Here is a 21,431-nt window from a genome sequence, read left to right on the forward strand (position 1 = left end):
AAAAGAGACTGCGAGGCAGACTGGGTGGTGGGGGGAGCCAAAGGACGTCAAAATTTTGGAAAATAGCCACTTGGTACACCAAAAAAGAGGTTACCCAAAAAGCGTACGGTAAAGGAACAGCTATTTATAGTTACTTGTCCAGCGTGTGTTTACATTTATTCCATGCCATCGTGAACAAAGTATAATTACGTAATCGGTTAGCTGAGAAATGTATTGCACACCTACCATTAAATTCTGCCCCACAAATCGGCACATTATGGTTCCTACCCACCCGTTTGTCCTTTGTTGCACAAAGTCTCTCTTCACGAGGGACTGAATTTTAAAACTTAATAAGTTATTTGTCACAATCTCGTAAGAGTGAGTCCACTTGTTTTGTCGTATCACTGCCGCTTACATATAGATAGATGGCCGAAACTTCGCTAACAGCACAGCAAACATTTTAAAAGCAAGTACTCTTAATGACAGACCTTGCTTGTCCCTAACACGTGACACAGCAAGTACACTTTATATATTCTTCTTGTCTTTACTAATTAGGCAACTTAATGCCTGTAACGGCTTCAGAATCCTCTTTCCAGTCACTAGTCTTCCTCTTATTTTTCGCCTCTTATTTTATGCGTACAATTCCGCGTTAGATTCAAGTACCTGTTTTCTGTCTGCATGGACTTTTCAGTTCTTCTTGTACGCATGTTGTTGTATTATCGACTTCTCTCACGTACTTAAACGTTTGTGTTTTATAATCTTGCTTATCTAGCTAACTCCATGCATCACAGCTCTTCTTGAACTTGAATGTTCATATCCTGTTCATAAAAGCTCTCCAGTGCTCCTTATTCTAAGTCTGGTCAACCCTCGTTTCCTAGAGATCCGTTTTAATAGTATTCTTCCTTCCATGCGTAGTTCTTTCAAATGAGCTCTTCCTTTCAGTTTCTGTGAGCAATATTTTGCTGAACTCTTACATATCCCCTTCATGCTACATACGCTATACATATCATCTTCCCTGACTTCCTTTGGCATTTCAAAAGACGTCTACAGGTCCTGTGCATCCTTTCTTTTACAGTACGGAAGTATTGCTCCCCGCCTGACCCCCATGTGGAGGACCATCCCTTATCGGCTTTCCGCGACAGTTTATTCAGTATATTTGCAGCTACTTGTATGTATGTAGGCCGTGTGTTCCATCCTGCAGGTCGTAAGAGGCCATCTTTCTGTCAGCGTCCATGTCTTGATGGAGGTAGTTCATACCAGGCTTGCCACGCGACCGAAAATATTTTTCTCTGAAGGCATACACATACTTATGCAACGCAGGACCAAATTTGTTGAAAAGCAGACGGATGATGAAGATGGCTGTCTTCTGGGTTATTGCGCCTTATAGTCTGGTAGAAGGTATTGTAGATGCGTCATATTGTGAATTAATAGTATTAAAATATTTAAATATTTAAAAATAACCGTCAATCACAATAAAATTAAAAGATTAAAAGATTAAAATATCATATTATGTTCCCTATCGAGTACTCGATTTACATATGGAACTTACACAACATGTTTCAGTGAAAAGTTTATATATAATACACCAGATGATGGCTACATATAGCCGAAACATGTTGTGTAAGTTTCATATGTAAATCGAGTAGTCGATAGGGAACATAATATGATATTTTAATCTTTTAATCTTTTAATTTTATTGTGATTGACGGTTATTTTTAAATATTTAAATATTTAAGTCTGGTAGAAGTTCGCCGTTATTTCAGAGATTCCAACGATGAACAAGTCCAAGCGGAGTTGGGCTCAAAACAGGAGAGTTGGCAATCCTAATCACAGTTACTGTAGCAATGTTACAAATTTATAATTGTCCATCTTTATAAATCTCGTGGCAAGGCAAATTTGTTTATATAAACACTGTAATTAGTTTTAAGTGTGGATGACTTTGAACTGCTTATTAGCTGGCAGTTTCTTTTGATCTTTGGAAAACATTACATTTTCGAATCAATCATATTGTACTAAATTTTAGTAGCCCATAATTAAGTTTTAATAGAACATGTGATACGGAGAAAGGATTTGGGCTGTGGACAGAACACGGGAAGAACAAATATTTCCCAGAAGACTAAGATACGTGCATTTGTGGGACACCGTCTGCTTCGTTAAAATTTAATCAACATCCTACTTCACTATACTCTTTCTATAATATAATTCAGTTTATGTATTAACTCTCTGAAGTCGAAATTCGTCTAAACAATATATAAGAATTCAGTTCATACCGCACATAAATACAAATACTTAACAGTTACGAGTGGGCTTTAAAGGATTAAGGACGTATTTATAGTGTGGTTCAACTCACTACATAATCTGGAATGTCTATAATACCACCACAAAGAACCTTTTTGTAACATCATTTAGTTGCACAAAGATTTCCCTAAATAAATATTAATTCCTACTTTTCTTCAAATGAGTCCCTACGTACACTGGGAAGCTAAGGAATTAAAAATCTGTAAAAATGCGACTGACATGTTAGTGAAATGTTCTGTCTACGTATAATTTATATTAATACCGATTCCTGTTAATTTGAACTTCTCATGCGTAGCCATGTTTACAATTAAGATGACTGTCTTTTGGGATGCTGCGCCATGTAGCCTCGTAGAAACTGTCTGGAGTTTCAGAAATGCCTTCATCAGGTCGCCAAGTTGATGGATACAGTAAGCACCTTTTGAAATGTCGGTCAATTTCTACGAGAATAAACGGCGCCAGAAGACAGTCATATTTTTACTCGCCGTCGTGAGAACTTGAATTCTTACCTTTTTATGTTTAGCATACTGTGAAATGTTTATGAAGAATTTGTAGGTTTGTTTGCTATCTCCATACGAAATGTTTCATTACTTGTTGCTATAAAATTTAAATTGAAACAGAATTTAGCAGCTGACATTATCATTATTTTAGAATCTGAAAAATATTTCCGCAACAAAAGTTCTGTATCTATTTTAAGATATTACTATTCAGAATTTAGTACCCCATAAAAAGTGTTAGAATCGTTTTCAACACAAAAGTCTGCATAGACGCCATGTTTGTATTGTTTAAAGAACGGAATTTAAAACCATATTGATATTAATAGCAAATTTAATGACAAATCTGTGAACTGATTAAAAATATGCACTGGAATAGACGAATACACACAGATATATGACGATACCTAACATATATTCTATCTGTAAATCAAATAAATTATGCGAATGGAATGCACCCTTTACTGTAGTAATGATAGATCCGACATTTCTGATACAGAACATGGCTGGTTTTTGTGAATAGGCCTATATTCTATACAGTTCAACTTTTGTTAGTTAATTTTAAGGACCTTAAACCCTAGCAAAACTAAACCCTAGATATGTCGTAAAATGTAGTGTTGCAACATGGCAGGTACAGAATGTATAATGTAAGCACTATGCATACATATATTCGCGACCCATTCCAGATAAGACAGTTCCAAGGCACAAGAACAACTTCACAATTGACTGTACTCATATTAGAAACACGTGCAAAGCAAAACATTTATCATTCATTGTTTGCATTTTACGAATGCATACAATCATCATTCATGTCAATAAAATTGTAGAATAATTCACAGTCAGATATTAATGATATTATTAAATACAATTAATGTTTCCTGGTATGTCGTTTTATCCTAATCCTTTTGATATCACAGTGCTAATAGATTTTAAAGCTCTCTCGAAAAGCAAAGAAAGTTTCAGTAGACAATGTACACACACTTTCAGTCAAGTCATTAAAGGCCCTGAAGCACTGAAACACCGACGCATCCAACATATTGTATGCAAGTCAGCGGCAGTTTGATGTTTTGCTGCGAACATGATGCAGCCGCACGGGTTTGCAGGAAAAAGGGCCCATCTCACACTTCAAGGTGACACTTGGTCTGTCCAGACATTGCTTTGTTAGTATTTCTCATACATTTCCACGTGGAATATAGTTAGAAAAATATATCAGAACGACAAACACAGTGCGTATATTTTCTTCTCCAAATGCCGTCCTAAACTTAGAACCAAATTAAAATAAGTCTAGAAATATCCGTTAAAGTTATGAACATATGTAATATAAAATTGTTCCGTTTTCCTTCCGTCTGTTTCTGGGGCGTTATATATGGTACACTGCATACAATTATTTATATCCACAGTGAGCGGCCATAGATCTGAATCCGTCTTGAGAAGTTAATAGTCGTTTCTTATGGAGCCCGAATGTTCATTCTCGTGTTTACAAAAGCTCGTCACATCCCTACCCTGAGTCAGATGGACCAAGATCACACTCTTCCACCGTATGCCTCTAAAATTACCTTAATTTTTTCAAGAGATCTTTTCCTTTTCGGTTTTGCGAACAAAGATTTATAATCCTTTCTCATCTTTCCCATGCGTGCTACATGTTTTGCTGCTGGGTAAAGACTAACGTATTATTGCCTAACGCGATCTGTCACGTTGTAAAGATGTGTCGATTCATATCCTTTTATTTTTATAACGTGCTTTAAGAATAAATAAGAATAACTCAATTTTTCTTTCTGTGCACTAACATTCATATGTCAGATAAGATGTTAAGTGTCCCAGTTCTGTCTTCATCGTTTATGAAACATATTAAAATTAACATGTAAGATTAATCCATTATACGCATAGTTGGAAGCATTAAACAAGAATTTATTACAGATGTGTTATAAGAAGTAAATGATTTAATTATTTCAGTGCAAATAATTTTAACAAATTCCGGCGAAAAACGGATACTTTAGCTAAGTTTCTATAAATACGGAATAGGCAAGTTATGTTTTGTATTAAAGCCTGCTTCTGTTATTGAAAACATTTTCTCTTACTAGAATACTTGGCAGAGTGAAAAGAACTTTAAATTATAACCGAAATATCGTACATCGACTTTGGCCAAGGGATGCAAAATATTCTCATAGACTTTTATTTACGTTCTTTCATGAAGCGACCCTTTTAATACTTATTGCTACTTATATATTGCAGATATAAACCCATTGATGCAAAGTTAATCATAGTACAGGCATGCTTTGTTACGTTACATACAGCCGGAAATTAAATGTCCTTAAAAAGCTTACGGCCTTGAATAATGTTTAAAATAAAAATTGTAATTCTCGATGGAATATATAAGCCTATATTTTGTTGTGTAACAATATTATGACATCGACGAGCTGTTCTTAAGAACATTTATAACGTTTAATTTGTGATTCGTGTAAAGTAAGGGCTATATCCAACGGATACGAACAAAAAATTAAATTCGGGTAATAACTTTTAGTAAGCTTATTAGAATACATTTCTTCGCCAAATTTCATTATACGTCTTTCATTAGTTTCGGGAGATGTAGGCCCACAAGCATGGTATCTTATTTAAGCGCTTTGTGTAAAAATTATATACACGTGAAATAACACTTGAAAAAGAGACCTCTGTATTTAAGATAATAAATTGAAAGTGTTGAATATCAAACACATGCGTGTACGCTCTCCTGTTTCCATCAAAATCACAACAATTACGTATGCGTTATTGTACAAAAGGAAGCATTCATGAAGATTTCTGTCTTCTGGGTTGTTGCACCGTGTATTATGGTAGATGTTTACCAACGTTTCTGAGGTCATACGATTCATCGCCCTGACGACGGAGGTTGTATGACCTCCGAAACGTTGGTAAACATTTACCATACTACACAACGCAACAAGAGATAAATATTCATACTCACCGCTGTGAAAACCTAAAATCTTACGGAAGCGTTCATGTTAACTGCGTTAACCCAGCTAACACTTTGAAAAACGGAAAATAAAAAGTTTTTTGTCTTACTTTTGTGGTTCAGTGATCCTCCATACACTGAAATACAGCAGAAAAGATCAGATAAAATGCGTCGTTATCCAGCTACGGTCACCCGCTCACGTCAATCATAAGCCTCAACTAGCTGGCTAACGATGCATTTTATTTGATCTTTTCTGCTGTATTTCAGTGTACGGAGGATCACTGAACCACAAAAGTAAATCAGGGTTTTTTCCTTTTAATTTTGCAAAGCTTTAGCCGGGTTAACATGAACGCTTCGTCACTGTTGTGCAAAAGTTTGTCTCCATTACGTACGGGAATGTAAACGCTAAAAAGAGTTCTTATTGGTAACAAATGATCATCGGTTTTATTTTTTCTCGAGGACCGCTTCCGATCCTCAGGTGTTCGTTCTGCTGCTCACTTCTGTAGCAGACAGCGAGCGATAACAAGTGGCTGCTGTATGAGTAACACTGCAAAGATAAAAAGTGTCGAAGGGAAGCAGTGTGTGCCCCCGGGTCGAATTCTTATCTGGGGAGGGGACACCACATTGTGTCATCTGTCCTCGTCTCACTCGTCATTGCAGAAGTCATCAGTGGTTTCAACTGGAAACTGGAAATCGTGGCGTAGCTGTCTCGAATAGCATCGAGTAAGTCTGGGGGGTCTGGGAGGAACACGTAATGCCGGCTTTCCTTCGAATGCTGAGGCTAGCTGGTAAAAGAAACGCATAGTCGCTCAATTTGTCAAGAAATGCCATTCTTTTATGAAACTCTATGATTCGTTACCGTGTTCCACACACACAAAATGTCGTAAAGAATTCATATTCATGTTTACAAAATTACACATGCTTAGCTGTAGTGGGTTTATTACCACACAATTCAGTTCAATTTATCCGAGTTTGGTTTATTTATAAATAAAGCTGGCGTAAGACAGATCACCGTTTAACACCTGATTTTACGGTCTACTGTTTCTTACAAATACACACTATTATTATAAATTTAGTAAGAGTGAATCCGAGAGTTAAATAGATTTCGCGCGGCCACCATGTTCTTATTTTACCTTATGCCGGGCCTACACCTACTTATTCTGTCGTAACGTAACAGCGAAACGCAACAATGTGTTCCAAAAATAGCCTCGGTTCCCACTGTTGAAACAATGTTTTCCAACAACTGACCCGGGTCATGCTGGTTGCCAAGATCTTAAGAGAGACACGAGAGGCCGACATGGACGGACTTCACTCAGGCCAAAGCGTGAAGAACACCTATAAACAGTAGGTGTACGAGATCTTCATGCTGTCTGTGCCTGTGCTCCGCTTCACCCCAACTGTCTAACAAATTGACGAAAATTGGTATAGTCGGCGCAGTAGTTTTTGGCCGGTGGAGAAGCTAGCGGAGCTGGCGGACGGGCCTACTCTGTGTATCTGAGGTGGTACGATCAGTGTATTTCTTTTGTTTGGGCGTTCAGTCCGATAAGCTCCTCGGTGCAGTCATCGCACAAATGACTCGCTCCTAGCCTTCCCCTTGAAAATTCCACCGGCCAAAAACTACTGCGCCGACTATAGGCCTGTGAACTGGACGCCACACCAGCTTCGGTTTTACAGATTTCTATAACCGGCAATAACAGCACGACTTATGAGGTCGGAGTGATACCACCGCTTCTTAATATAGGATTCTGAAATGTTGTGTGATAACAAATCCAAGAACATCATAACGGCTGCATGAAATCTATATTTATCTTTCGATTGGATGGCGATAACTAATGAACCATTGTATCTACGCTTGCGAAGTTTGGTATGGACATACCTACAAATTTTTATAAATATATGGTGTATAAGTTAACAATTTACGCACGGCGACGGTACGGATCTTTGAGGTTAAGTCCACCGTAATTTCAACCTGGACAGGAATTGTACTTAGGTAATAAACTATACCCCAAAATAAATTACAGTAACAATAATAATTTTTTTAATGTAACTTTTTTGTAAGCACTACTATAGATTCCCCGTTATTCTTGGCCGGAAATTGTCTAGTGTTGTATATATTTTATTTATTGAATATTTTCTAGGTAGGTAAACACAAAGTCAAAGTTTTCTGTCTGAATTTGTTGTATCATCTTAACAGCCAGTTACTGACTAATGAAGCAGTGGGGCAAAATCTTCATCACAAACCGAATGTCGTGATGTAGTTAGTTGTTGCTACTCCTGCATCATTTTATAGGAGTTTGGGGTTCGAATATGCATTTAGTGACTTTTGAATGTTTTCATAGTATTTCTCAGTCCCACAAGGCAACCTACGGGAACGTATCTTTATTTTGTTTGACCCAAGTAATAAGTAGACTCTTAGATAATTGTTGTTTCCTGAACAATTAACGCATAAAAATGTTTGTTTCATCTTCTTTCAGCTTCAGTGTATTCGCGGGCCGGAGTATAATGCTAAAAAGTGGTAACACATACACTTCTACGTCTATGTGGTAATGAACTGTGAAGGGATTACGAGCACCTCTTCCTAAATCGTTCCAAAATTAACAGTTGTAACCATCGTATAATTTCTGTTTAACGCCATATCACATAATTAGTTGACAGGGTATCGTTAAAAACAACAGCCAAAACATCAAACACTCTTCGTGTCTTTAAATATCCCTATATATTACTCGAAAAATTCGTTTAAGTTTATTTTTTGTACAAAAAAGTTGTTTATATATCCTTAGATTCTACAGCGACGTTGTTTCAACTGTAGGTGTTAAGAGTCGGATGACGTGAGGAAGTGATCATCAGTGGTAAATAAGTAAGGATATGAAAGGAGACGGCATTAGAGATACTATATTCGCTTAAGTAAGCTATGAAAACTTCAGTGACAATAGGAAGTACCACGACCAAGTTTCGAACCGGGTACCTTCACGAATAGCGTTATCGCGATTGTAACAGCGACAGTCCGGCTTCGCTGACGGTGATGTATGCTTTCTGTGGTGCGTTCATCAGTCACCAAGTGCATGTATGTGCGTGCGCGCATGCATACACACACACAAACGACTGGTCAGCCAGTTTTCTTGTCTCATGAAGATGGCTGTCTTCTGGGTTGTTACGCCGTGTAATCTGGCAGGATTTTGCTGATTTTTCAGAGGTACTTGCTGACTCCATCATCAGACATCCTCCATCTACCAGACTACATGAAGCAACAACCCAGAAGACAGCTATCTTCCTATTCACGTGAGAACCCGATATTTCTCTCCCCATATTTCAAATGAAATAAATTATTTAAAGGATAGCGAAAAAAATGATATGCATTCATCATAAGAATATATCAGTCCAATCAGCGAGTTACATAATATAGACTGAAGTTGTTTGAAGCTCATCCTAATTAGGAATGGAATCAGTTTTAAAATCATTCTCTGGAGATATATTCTGATCTTCTGTCCTCTAAAACAAAAATGGCTACCAATGTGATATGTTCGTATGATTACAGAAAGAGGATGGATGGTTATGACATTAACAGGTCAAGCCTTGACTCCACATGCGTGCCCTCTACCAACTACAGTCTGAACTGTGTTAACATGAATGCGTGATAAATAAAGGAAGGTCTTTAGAGGGCATCATATTTAATAATGTACCATCGAAAGGGACTGCATTCCTGCAGGGCTCGTTTCATTGATACTTATAAACCATGGTGTAATATAACACCTACCTACTTTAAGTATGATAAATATTTGTTTTAATTGGTGTTTCGTAAACACTTCAGACTGAAAGTCGTGCATTTATTATGCATTATGATTGGTGTAAAACTTCGTCCTTCACTCTAAGATAGTACATAGATTGATGGTGCTCAGAAAGTGCTGAGGAGATTGTTTAGAACTAAGAAGGAGGAGAAACATGACGGAGACAATTACATAATAAGGAGCTTAATAATTTGAACTCTTCGCCTAATTTTGTTATGATGATAAAATAGAGACTATGGGTCAGACATGTAGCATGGCTGAGGAAGACGAGAACCTAAATACATGCAAAATTGTTGTTGGAAAACCTCAAGGGAAGGTACAATTTGTAAGACCTAGGCGTAGACGGGAGCATTATATGGGAAATAGACTAAGGGTGTTGACGGGATTAATCTGACTCAGAATAGAATGCAATGGGGAGCTTTTTTGAACACCGTAAAAACTCTTCGCGCTCCATAAAAATGAGGAATCAAATAACAGGCTAAGTATATATAAACTTTTCTAGAAAGAACTTACACTGCACAGCTGTTAGAATATTCATTATAAGTTTTCAGATTTCCTTTTTGTTACTGTTCCATGTTTATTTGTGTATGCGATTATTTCTTTATTGTAGTTCATTTTTGTTGTTAAACGTAAAAGAAATTTGGTTCTGCTAAGAAATTAATGAGGAACAAGGAGAGAGAAATCACCTGTCTCTTATACCATGCAACAATTGAGAGTGTGTGAAGATAGATTTGAGATGAAAAGTGAAGAGGTATTCTGCCATGGAGTTCACGTACTTTATAAAAGCTTTTTTTGCTGTGCTGCATTTAATGTTCACATATTTGCAGATACATACCCATTGCTGAAAATATAATTTTAATACAGGTATCCCATTCTTTGTGTTTCAATAAATATTTGGTATAAGCTTAAACGCTTCGTATATAAGTTTTAAATCTCAATCCTATGTCGGGCACCGCTTATTTTACATAAAATTGTTTTTGAGAAATGTGTCATAAAGATAAATCTGGATTTCATGGAAAGTGGGGCTATAACTGACCAGTAGCACCAAGCTTAAAATCACCAAACAAATCACAGTACATACTTATATTACCAATTTTTTCTCAATTGTCACCCAGTTTCAGAGATTAAATGCTTAGAATTACGGACGAAAAAGAAGACGGACAGACATGTCCTCCATATTAATCGTTCCTATGTATACCTGATACAAAAAGCTGCTTTGTTTATATTTTCTTATAATTAATTAATTTATTCTGCCACTTATTCTACCAAACACACAATTCTTTACCCATCACTGATCGAGGTAATATATCACCTGGATCCATCCTGGTGTAACATGATACTGTTTATGTTGTGTGTTATACATTACTGTCCAAATTATCAGTAGTGAGACTAGATGGCAGTGAGTTTTACTTTACATGTTCTGTTACCATTAGGCATCTTTTAGACGTAGGTTACATCTAAAGAATAAATAAGCAGGAAAGGAAAATAGCAGCTCCATGGCCACAGTCAACTGAAAGTAATGCACGATACAAAAAACGAAATGCCTAGGGCCTTTTCAAGGAGTATGTAATAAGACTGTAAGTATGTTTTGCTCACACTGATAGAATCAGTCGTGGGCACATTTTTATGAGTTTGTAACAAGGCCACTTAATGAATATAATGAAGACAACAGTATCAAATGACACAGAACATAGTTTTTCCACTCGTAATATGCAAATTTCCTATAACGGATTTATTGCTTACTGAGGTTTATTTATGGTTCGTAAGCACTGAAAATAAAAATATTCCCATACCAATTATGACATCACAGAATTTATACGTACTGGTTTAAGTTTCTGAAAAAACGTCGTGATATTTTTTGCCTAATTATAATAACAGGCAAGCATCTAGAAACACCTACTCTACAAATTGTCTACAGAAACGTTTCTTGTACTGTACAAGCAGAGTTCTGATTAGGCACATAAATTGTAATTCAGTTCCAGACTCTAACATGCTTATAGAATGGAGTAAGCGTCATGATCGAATGTCATTCTGAAACGAATATCTTGACGTGTCAGGTTCAACTACCCATCAAAAGTACACTACTGGACTTCAGTATCTAATGGATTTATTCATACACTACATGCACCCCTAGTATTAGTGATATCTTCGAAACTACTGAACAGATTTCCTTTAAGTTTGGTACTGGGGACTTACAACAGAAATTGTCGAGTGAGATGAATAATGGTTCGTTTTGGTCCAATATAAGTTGCACTTTTCCGATGCTCAAATTGAAGTTATCGATTGTCCTTAGAAACGGCAAATCTTCCAGGAAGTTTGTAGCCCTATCTAAATATAATTACGATCTGCAATATTATAGTTTTCGATATGTTGAGGATTTAAGAAATACAAAGAAAAATGTAGTTGCTGGTTCTGTGCAGTGTATCGGCAGTGCGATTAGCTTTGCAGTAATAAGTTACACATATCTATGTTTGCAGTACATGAACATCAAAGCCAATAAGATACATCGTCTCAATTTTCCCACTGGATTATGGCTTTCCACTCTTATCCAAAACCTGTTTACGTAGACTGCAGCACTCCGATGCAGGATTAGCCTATCATAACGCCTCTCTATCTTAACAGGACAACACAGGAAAGCAATGCCCGAAGTGGAATTCAAATAGGCCTACTAAAGGTCTATCCTACTGTGCTGATGGCCGGTATCGACAATTACATTTCACCATCAGCTTTACGGCATACTGATCAGAATTGTTTCGTTCCGCTTCAAATATTTATATTTCTAAATGAATGGCATTGCTAGAATTGTATAATAATTTATAATTGTCCATTTTCTGTGCATGTGAGATCTTGTGGCCCTCACATTGGTGCCGGTGTTCATGTTGTTTTTCAGGGTTATAACGCCTAACTCCGTGTGGACTTGTCGGCTATCCCAACTAACATTCTCTTGGGATTTGGGATAGTACCTCAAACTAGGCCACGAACGCTTCCTTCAATATCCTTTCCTATATATTATTCATTAATCGCCATATCACTCGACGCAAAAAAACTCTGAGATACTGACACGTCGTTAAATAAATTACATATAAAATATACAAATTGGCTCATCCTCACTTTGTTGATGAAGGAGTCGATCTCCATGTGTGGAGAGCAGCTGGAGTATAAGCGGTCGCGAATATCTGACAACGGGTGGCCCGAGGCTTGGTTTTTACGCGTGAGGCTAACAACCCCTCACCGTCTGAAACTAAGTTACAATGGTCCTGAAGATGGTGATAGATTAAGTTTACTTTAAATGTTAATATCTACCTATAATTCCACAGGGCATTATCACCCGCAATACCAGCACCCACGAACACTAAAAACTATCATGCCAATTCAATGTAAGTGTAACTTATATGATAAAATAAAGTAAAATAAAGCAGTCCAGCTACACGCCATGTAGGTCGCTTGGGGGTAGAGGAGGTATAGCTCCTACTAATTTTTGACCTTGGCACTAGATGGGGGAGTGGTGGTCAAAATCACGCCCCGGCCACGCTTTACCGCCTAGAAAGGACCTCGGTACCCATTGGATAGGAGTCTGGGTGGACCCCAGAGATATGATAAAATGCAATACAGTATTCTTGTATGTTATTGGCCTAATATTTGTTTCAATAATAAATTAATATCAGAGTCAACGAGTTCTACAATATTGCAGAGAACGCATCTGATAAATATCTGTAATCCAATATGGAGTACACCTTTCAACACTTTTATAAAATAGTAATTATATTAGTCAAGTGTTGAAACAGGTAAAAAATTAGCAGTATTTCGAGTGTTACTGATCTTGGGGTTATCACATCCATTGGACACATTAGCTTTGAGACTTACAAACAAGTGCGATAATTAGATTTGTTCGTACTATGCAATATTAAAACATGAATCGGATAGGTTACTACTGAGAACGTCAGTGTGCTCGGACATTGCACGTCGATACTAATTGCGTAAAAATCTTGACAGTTATGACAGTAAATTAAATTATAAAAAAAATTGGATCTTTACAGACCCTATGTGTAACTTGGACTTTATTCATCATCTAACGTTTCGGAAGTTGGTTCTACTTCCGTTTTCAGGTGAACGGAGTGAGGGACAAAAACCTATCCTGTTGGTCCAGAGTCGATTTCGTTCCTCAGTCCGCCCACCTGAAGAAGGAGGTAGAACCAACTTCGCGAATTCGTAGTTTAGTTTAAAAACAACACTTAGACTATACCTAAAGTTAAACAGAATAATTATAGACGTTGTATCAAACCGTCCTGAAAAACCTTTAACTCCATTATTTATACGGCGATTATGGAGGCAGCAAGCACCTCTGAAACGTCGGTAAACGTGTATCAAAGTACTCGGCGCAACATCCCAAAAGACAGTTGCCTGTCATGTACATAACCCATTTTATTGAGTAAAAAAGGTAAAGTTTGTCCCACTATACGCCATGTAGGCGTTTGGGGTGAGTGGAGGTATAGCTCCTCTCTTCCTTGACCTCAGCACTAGATGGGGGGGGGGGTGAGTGGTCAGCATCACGCCCCGGCCGGCTTTACCCCCGGGAAAGGATCCCGGTACCCATTGTAGAGGAGGCTGGGTGGGTACTAAGATAAATTAAGACACAAAGATACCATTAGAAATAGACGAGAAGGAATAAAATAAAATGAATACATAGAGATGGAAATAGAAAAAGAAACTAATATAAAATGAAGGAAGCCAGGAAGGAGAAAAGAAAGTAATAGGAGAGAAGTAAAAAAGAGAAAAAAAAGGCGTGTTCATATTTAATGGAATTAGCAAAACTTTCACTCATCTGTACGGCTCGTGTGATGGTGAGGCAGCGAGCACCTCTGAAACGTCGGTAAACCAGACTACACAGAGCAACACCCCAGAAGACATTCATCTACATACTCGCCGCTGTGAGAACCTCTATCACACCAAGCTGTATTATGATGATGATATAACCTGTAATTTTCTAAATAGCTATGTAGCCTCTACTGGTTTGTCCAAAAAAATTTGCATTTCTATGTCAACCGCAATTTGTGGAAACACATCGCATTTTGAAATAACACGTGCAGATGGTTTTGGGTTCTTGTCCTTCACCAGGTATTAAGGAAGACATCTTCATACGCACATGAGGCACGTTTTGATAAATGCTGATTAAACATCTCCATTCGAGTCACTCCTCTGACACCAGAGACCTTGCCTGTAAGCTGTCCGTGTGGGAAGATTGTGGTCTCTACGTCTACTTGATAATAAACACAAGATTTTACGATTAGTTATATACAGAATTAATCTACAGCGACTGACATGTTACAATAAGAAAGTAAACTGTCATAAAGCAAAATCAGTTAAGAACATTTTAGGGAAATCCATTTCAGATTTTATTAAGCATCGTGCATTAAAATATTATAGCACTGTACACAAGATATATTACACTTAGTGTACTTATCTTTCTGATTCTTACGTTTTTAACAACGCCGTATCAATTATAGAGGTTTAGTTTAAAATGAGGATAAGGTGATAGTATACGGTGAACTGGAAATAAGTTTTTCATCATTATGGTATCATGGCTTAATAAAGTTTCCATCAACTGGATGATTTAGGCAGTGGGTAAGAGGAAAATACTTCGCCCTCGGGCCATATTTATATAGACGTCTTTTGCACGAAGTTCATTTAGTAAACGGACATTGCAGAGAACTTGTCTGTATGTTCGTCCGCATATAACAAATGTTACCAGAGGTTTCGTAATTTTGATTCGTGTTTGTTCAATGTAGCCTTTCCTTGGCATGAATCTCAAATAAAAATTTAAACATTTTCTCATAAATTACTTACACAAATAATCGAAGCGTAATATAGAATACTGATCTTATCGGAGAAAACTTCATTCAGAACCTTTAACACATGGCGAATATTTAACGAGGTAGAAGGGGAAAATATTTTATGGCTCTATACATTGTGATTATCTTTGCGGCAGTGAGATTTTATCTGCAATAAATGAACATCAAGCCTAATAATGCAAGCAGATTACCAAAAACATATATGTGTATTCCAGTGATGCATTCTAAAATATCTTAAATTCATTATATTGTACGTTATTGCAGTTAAAAATTAAAAATACCAACATTGCAGTAGAACGAAATATAATTTCTTCTCCATGTTCATAACCATAACCGAAACTGAGAAACGAGTTAGGCAAGTGGCCACGACCTTTTCCTTTCACATCCTTTTCGATTCATCATACACATCAATCATTCTTCCATTCGGACACATATAATCATTGCTACTGGGGATAAAACAATTACTGTAACAGGGTCTATAAAATAGTGTAAGGTGACAGAACATTACGAAAACAATGCACATTTTTCTGTATGGAAAAATCTTGGAAATGGCTACTTGGAAAACCGAAGAAATGTAAGAGTAATATTAAAAGGTATCTTATATAAGTAGGTTTTGATAATGTAGGTGCATGTTATTATGTAGGTCTACTGGATGGATCTGGTATAGTGTACTAACCCAGTGGCTGGGTCTGACTGAGGATCGTGTCCAGTGTCGGGCTTTGGCATTGGTGATGTTAAACCTTCTGGTTCTATTACCTGAGATTTACTTAGAAAGGTTATTAACACGTCTAGAAATGTTATACGGAACTAACTGTGTGTCTTGAAAATTACGAACATTTCGCAATGTCGCAGGCTTTTCAGACTGTTTACAAAATAAGAAGTATTGGTATTTGGAGTCTGTATTATCAGGTGTAGTTTTTAGATACACAGCTAAGTTATATAACCTTTAGTTCAAAACAGTTAATGTCTTCTGTATGGTTCTCATATTGTAGACCAATATTGTGAGGACTGTTAGCATGAACATGAATCAAATAAAAAACTTAACATGAGGCACCTATACTTCAATCTGTTTTTTGATTAAATTGAAATAATTATTTACTACAGATTACAGTAGAGTAGCGGCTATGCTATAGACTAGTATTAGAGACATACAGTATTTCGATCTTGGTTGGGAATTGTGTTTTATTACGTGGGTTTCCCCAGTCTCTTCACGAAAATATAAATAGTACTTCCAATAGGACATGACTGACTATTTCAGAATTTTTATGATCACGCTACCATTTTGTATAACGCTATACAATCTCTGCAGTTGAAAGACAGGCTAAATAACTTAAGAATCAATCTATCTATGTAGTTATTTTATGCAGTCCTCTTAAAAATACATCAAGTACTTTGGGAAGTAAAACATGATGTTTAACACCCCAATTTCACGCATTTGTACAAAAAGGCGTGCAAATTAAAACCATTTCGAAATGTAAAATATCTTTGAAAATAACTACACCAGTGAATTGTTGTATGCATAAGCCAGTGCATGTGTTTAACAACTCTAATGTATGTTTCTCTTTTTTAACTCTACTTCTTGAGTAAGGTCATATTTAGGTTAATCTGTGATTATAGTGACAACAAAGGTGATGGCCAGCAGAGTGAACCTACGGCTCAACTTGACATCCGAAACGTGTTGGAAACGAAAACATTCACTGTTTGCTTTGCTACAAGTGACAAGAGAAAGGCATTCGGAAGTCTCTACAGCGCCTTCGACGGTTCTCATATCGGAGACCAGTAGCCTACATCGATCTACTGCATTAACAGATGAATGTTTCCGGTATTTTATTATGTCTTAGGAGTTCTTTCTTCGAGTAACCCACGCCTAAACCTGTTGGAGTGTTGACATAAGAAGGCATGACCATGTTTAATAACATAGAATAGAATTCGAATACAGCAACTGTGTCTTAGATTCGAAACAGTCGTGCATTATACGTAACAATGCATAATAAAATTGTAGTTACTAAATTCTCTGAAAATGTGACAAATTTCAAGTGACAAATTTAAATTGTTTTTACAATAGTACTAGCGAAAGTGATAGTTCTCGCTAAATTTTTATCTTAAAATAAACTATAATGACCAAAGTTATGTCTTATTTATTATGTCAGCGTTATTGACCAATATTCGTGTTATTTACCGTCCTAGTGCCGGTTTAATCCAATGCCTGGAAGTGTTTACCTTTCGAAGCCGCTAAAATGGCACTACTGGCGCATAGATTGGTGGATGACATTACGACATAATCATGTACCTTAAAGATATCTATACGAAGGTATAAATTTCGGTGTTTTAGGTTAAAGAGTTTGCAGTAATGGAGGAAGAACACTGAACGAAGTAGTTTCCACCTCACTGTACGGCGCAATATTCCAGAAGACAATCATCCTCAGCCAGGAACAGGTAGCCAATCAGTCAGATAGCCAGCAAGTCACTTACTTAGTTGGCTGGTAACTTGAAGATTCTTTGAAAGAAATGTAGTTTTCATATATGGTTTTAGAATACTGTGTGATGTAATTTGTTCATCTTGGTCATTGTGTCGACGGCTGAAGTAGCCTCTACTTTACTCATAGACGTTAGAGGGCACCATGGCATCTTTCTGGCATTTACGACAACATAACCAACAGAAACATCTGAAAAGCAGTTTCGGCTGCGCGCTATCCACCACGTAGGCAGTGAACTTGTTGCCCTTTTGGGGGTTTCCGACCTTATCAGTGTGTAGACCAGCTAAAGACATAAAGGAAAATAAAAGCAGAAAAGAAACAGTGACAGACTGATTGATGCTTAGGATACTTGACGAAACTGTTTCAACTGCACGGGTTTTATACGGTTTAATAAGATTGTAAAATGGTCGTAAATGCGTAGTAGGTCAAAATTTGAAAGGAGACTGTTATTCATGAAGTGTCTGGGGAAAATAGAAAAATCTCGATTGAGATAGTTGGAACTAACTAACTAGATGGCTTACCGAACCCGAAGGTTCATCACCGAATTAACAAAGGCCCTCCACCGGACCCTGTCCTGGGCCAACAAAATCCAGTCTCCTTCAAATCCCATCTCCCATAGATCCCACCTGACATTATCCTCCCATCTACGTCTAGGTCTCCCCAGCGGTCTCTTCCCCTCAGGCTTCCCAACCAATAACCGGCGCACACCTCTTGTCCCATCCATGCGCGCTACATGCCCCGGCCATCTCATTTTTCTTGACTTAATCACCCTGACAGTGTTGGGGGAGAAGTGAGATTGTTGGAAACACAACGATATTCAAACCGGGTAGCTCCCGAATAAAAGTTTAGGGCGCAACTACTATAATATAATATGCTTAGAACAGCTGTTGACAAAGTTACAGAAGAAATGTCAAGGAAATTCGGAATTTAAGTAAATATGTTTGTTTAGTTTTTTAACATGTAAACTGCAATGAGTATATTGTAATCGACTAAAATCCAGCAATCACTCGCTAAAGAACTCAGGAATGGGGCATTCAGAAATATGGGTTGGGAGAAACACCTTGCAACCACTGTCATATAATGATAATTATTCGTCAAATCTTCATTGCATAAAACAAGTAACTTCTGAAGATCGTCCTGTATTATACTATCAGCTATAAGCGTCATTTGCACGTAGTGCACACAAAAGTGACTAAAATTGGAGAGTCGTGTCTGTCTGTCTCTCCGCTCTTACGTTTCGTCTATGAATCTTATGAACGGATTTCGACTACATTTAGTATTGGCAGTCTACATTAAAATTTATCGGACAAATTTTGTCTTGGTTCGAACAGACCCAATATAACATCCTCTTAATGCAAAACTCAAATCTGAATTCACTGGATTACAGCCTGTTACGTAACATAAAATACTAGAAAATTACCCGTCAAGATGACAGGAAAATATAAATAGTACTTAAAAGACATTTTTGTTGAGTCTAAAAAGCAGCATGTAAAAATTAAAATCATTAATTAAATAATATAATACGATTTAATGTAGTGCAAATACTGATTTTAAGAAATTATTTCCGAAGATTTAACACATATTTCAGCACATATCGTAGGCTGTACGGTGCATTACTTTATCAGTTTGTAATACAAAGTCAAGGCCCTCGGAATCTATGTTGTTCTGTCAACAGTCAGTTTCTGATAAACATTTGAATCAACATAGAAAAAAGAAAATAATGTATTTCGGCTAAACTTGGGGAAAGTATGTACATTATACTTGTTTTGTTAATAAGAACAGGCAGGTAAGAGTGAATGAATAAATCTTAGGCTGAATAGAATCGCTTGTGTTTTTACACTCCCTACAGTCAAATACCGATTAAAAAATTATCACGATGAAAGCAACCAACACCATCATTATAAAGACACAAGACAGACTTCAATGAAATATATTCATACAATTTTTATCTAAGGCATTTTTCTGTACGGTGAATATTTAACAAAGTGCAAGGCAAAGAATTACTGGCTCTTTACTGTAATATTTGTAACGTGATTTGTTTTGCAACAATAGGTTTATATCTACAATAAATTAATATGAAGGCTAGCAATAAAGTCAGAAGAACGCGTTCAGTATACATATGCCATAAGAGAACGCCTTTCCATTCTTGTTTAAAAGTCGACTTATTTCTGCATCATCCGTCCATCACGTGTCCACGTTTATCAAAAGTGTAGTACTGCGTTGTGAGAAATCTCGTTTCTCTATTCTGGCTTCGCTCGAAGGCAACAGGGAATTTTTTTCATTAACTACGTGCATAAAACTATTTTTTCCGCTTTACATGGTATTGATGCTCATTAAAATTCTGCATCTGTGTTTCTTGTGTCACATAATCACGTGTGCTTCAATTTCCAGAGTCGGTGATTGCACTTACGATATACATGCAGCTGTTTGTTCTTGTATGTGGCAAAGGAGAGACTAGTGCAAGAGTAGCGATGAGGTTTCAGTGTCACTCGACATGTTCGGAGGGTTGACATTCCTTTATCCCAGCAAATGTTAACAAGAGATGGTACGTTTGATAACAATGCCAAATAAACTTCTTAAGAAAATATTCAGATCTGTGGAATGCATATATATTATACTAAATGTACCACAAAATCCAATAATATGAACACTTGTAATGTGAACATATATAAATATGGTTTTCATTAATGAAATTAAATCACAGAAAATGATGTGTAATAAATTGTACATGTAATAGTCTTGTTGATGTTTCATAAAATTGTGGTAATTTATAAATATTAAATAGTCGCTTTATGTTTTTGACATTTGTTTAACGCATAAAATCGCCTCTTTGTTGTATCTGTTTCGTTTCAACATTTCAGCTAGTCTTGGGATTGATATGATAGTTGAAGAAGTCGTGTCGCGAGACGCCATAGTGACTGCGCGAAGATTCCATGTAACAACTGATTGTTGCAGTCTTACCTTGCACCGTAACTGCTGCTGCTGCATTCTGAACGATGACCGATGCTCCCTGCAGTTGCCCAGGAGACACCACTACACTAGACAGCATCACCTGCTCTTGCTCATTCATCAGGTCAAAGGTCACCTGCTAGTTGCCTCTTCCAAACCTTGCCGCCACATGCAGTTCGTCGCTTGCCTCATCCAACCAATTGCTCGGACAAAGAGCAAGAATACTGTCTCGACGGAGGAGACACCTAGCTTATTATCGTATTACTAGCGTCTTATGCGCGCGCACTCTCTTATCAGGAATCACTTAGAATTGAGACGGGTAAGATAACCACAAAACATCTTCTGTTTTGAATGTTATTATTTCGTATTCAGTGTAACAATGTCGATTTTTCTTCGATGGTGCATAGATATGAATGCGAATATGAGAACGCGTCTGATGGAAACAGCCACTTTTGCCTGAGTCCTGATGTGTGGAAGTAAAACCTCTTCGTAAGTTCAAATTTTGCAAGTCACTTGTCAAATAAAAGCAGCGAGAGTGTTTGTTAGCAATCTTTAATGAAAAAAAGGAAGTCCTGGTGCTTCCATTAGTGTGTGCACACGTGGCTCTGATATGCATATCATCCTCTGCGAAATGAGTGTCTGTGTCAGCGTTTCTT

The 21,431-nt window shown here is 37.1% G+C and overlaps 2 protein-coding genes across 3 annotated transcripts in view; one reads left to right on the forward strand and one right to left on the reverse strand.

Annotated features, from left to right (window-relative positions):
- The window catches only part of Hnf4 (Hepatocyte nuclear factor 4), a 113,009-nt gene extending 92,080 nt beyond the window's left edge, over positions 1-20,929 (reverse strand). Inside the window, exon 1 of one of the 2 annotated variants that reach the window (XM_087343530.1) lies at positions 20,788-20,929. In XM_087343530.1, coding sequence (XP_087199656.1) covers positions 20,788-20,896 — 109 coding nt within the window. In that variant the 5' untranslated portion in view covers positions 20,897-20,929. The remainder of the gene's footprint in view (positions 1-20,787) is intronic. The other variant, XM_087343531.1, reaches the window with a different exon arrangement.
- Positions 1-20,988, forward strand: part of Psf3 (DNA replication complex GINS protein Psf3) — a 121,160-nt gene extending 100,172 nt beyond the window's left edge. The window contains exons 7-8 of the transcript XR_015533792.1: positions 20,218-20,371; positions 20,688-20,988. The gene's annotated coding sequence lies outside the window, so the exon portion shown is untranslated. The remainder of the gene's footprint in view (positions 1-20,217; positions 20,372-20,687) is intronic.
- Positions 20,989-21,431: the final 443 nt, after the last annotated feature.

Source organism: Zootermopsis nevadensis, unplaced genomic scaffold, assembly GCF_977971745.1.
Source record: "Zootermopsis nevadensis isolate Lab colony 2312 unplaced genomic scaffold, Znev_1.0 Znev_ptg000006l, whole genome shotgun sequence".
NCBI classification, from domain to species: domain Eukaryota; kingdom Metazoa; phylum Arthropoda; class Insecta; order Blattodea; family Termopsidae; genus Zootermopsis; species Zootermopsis nevadensis.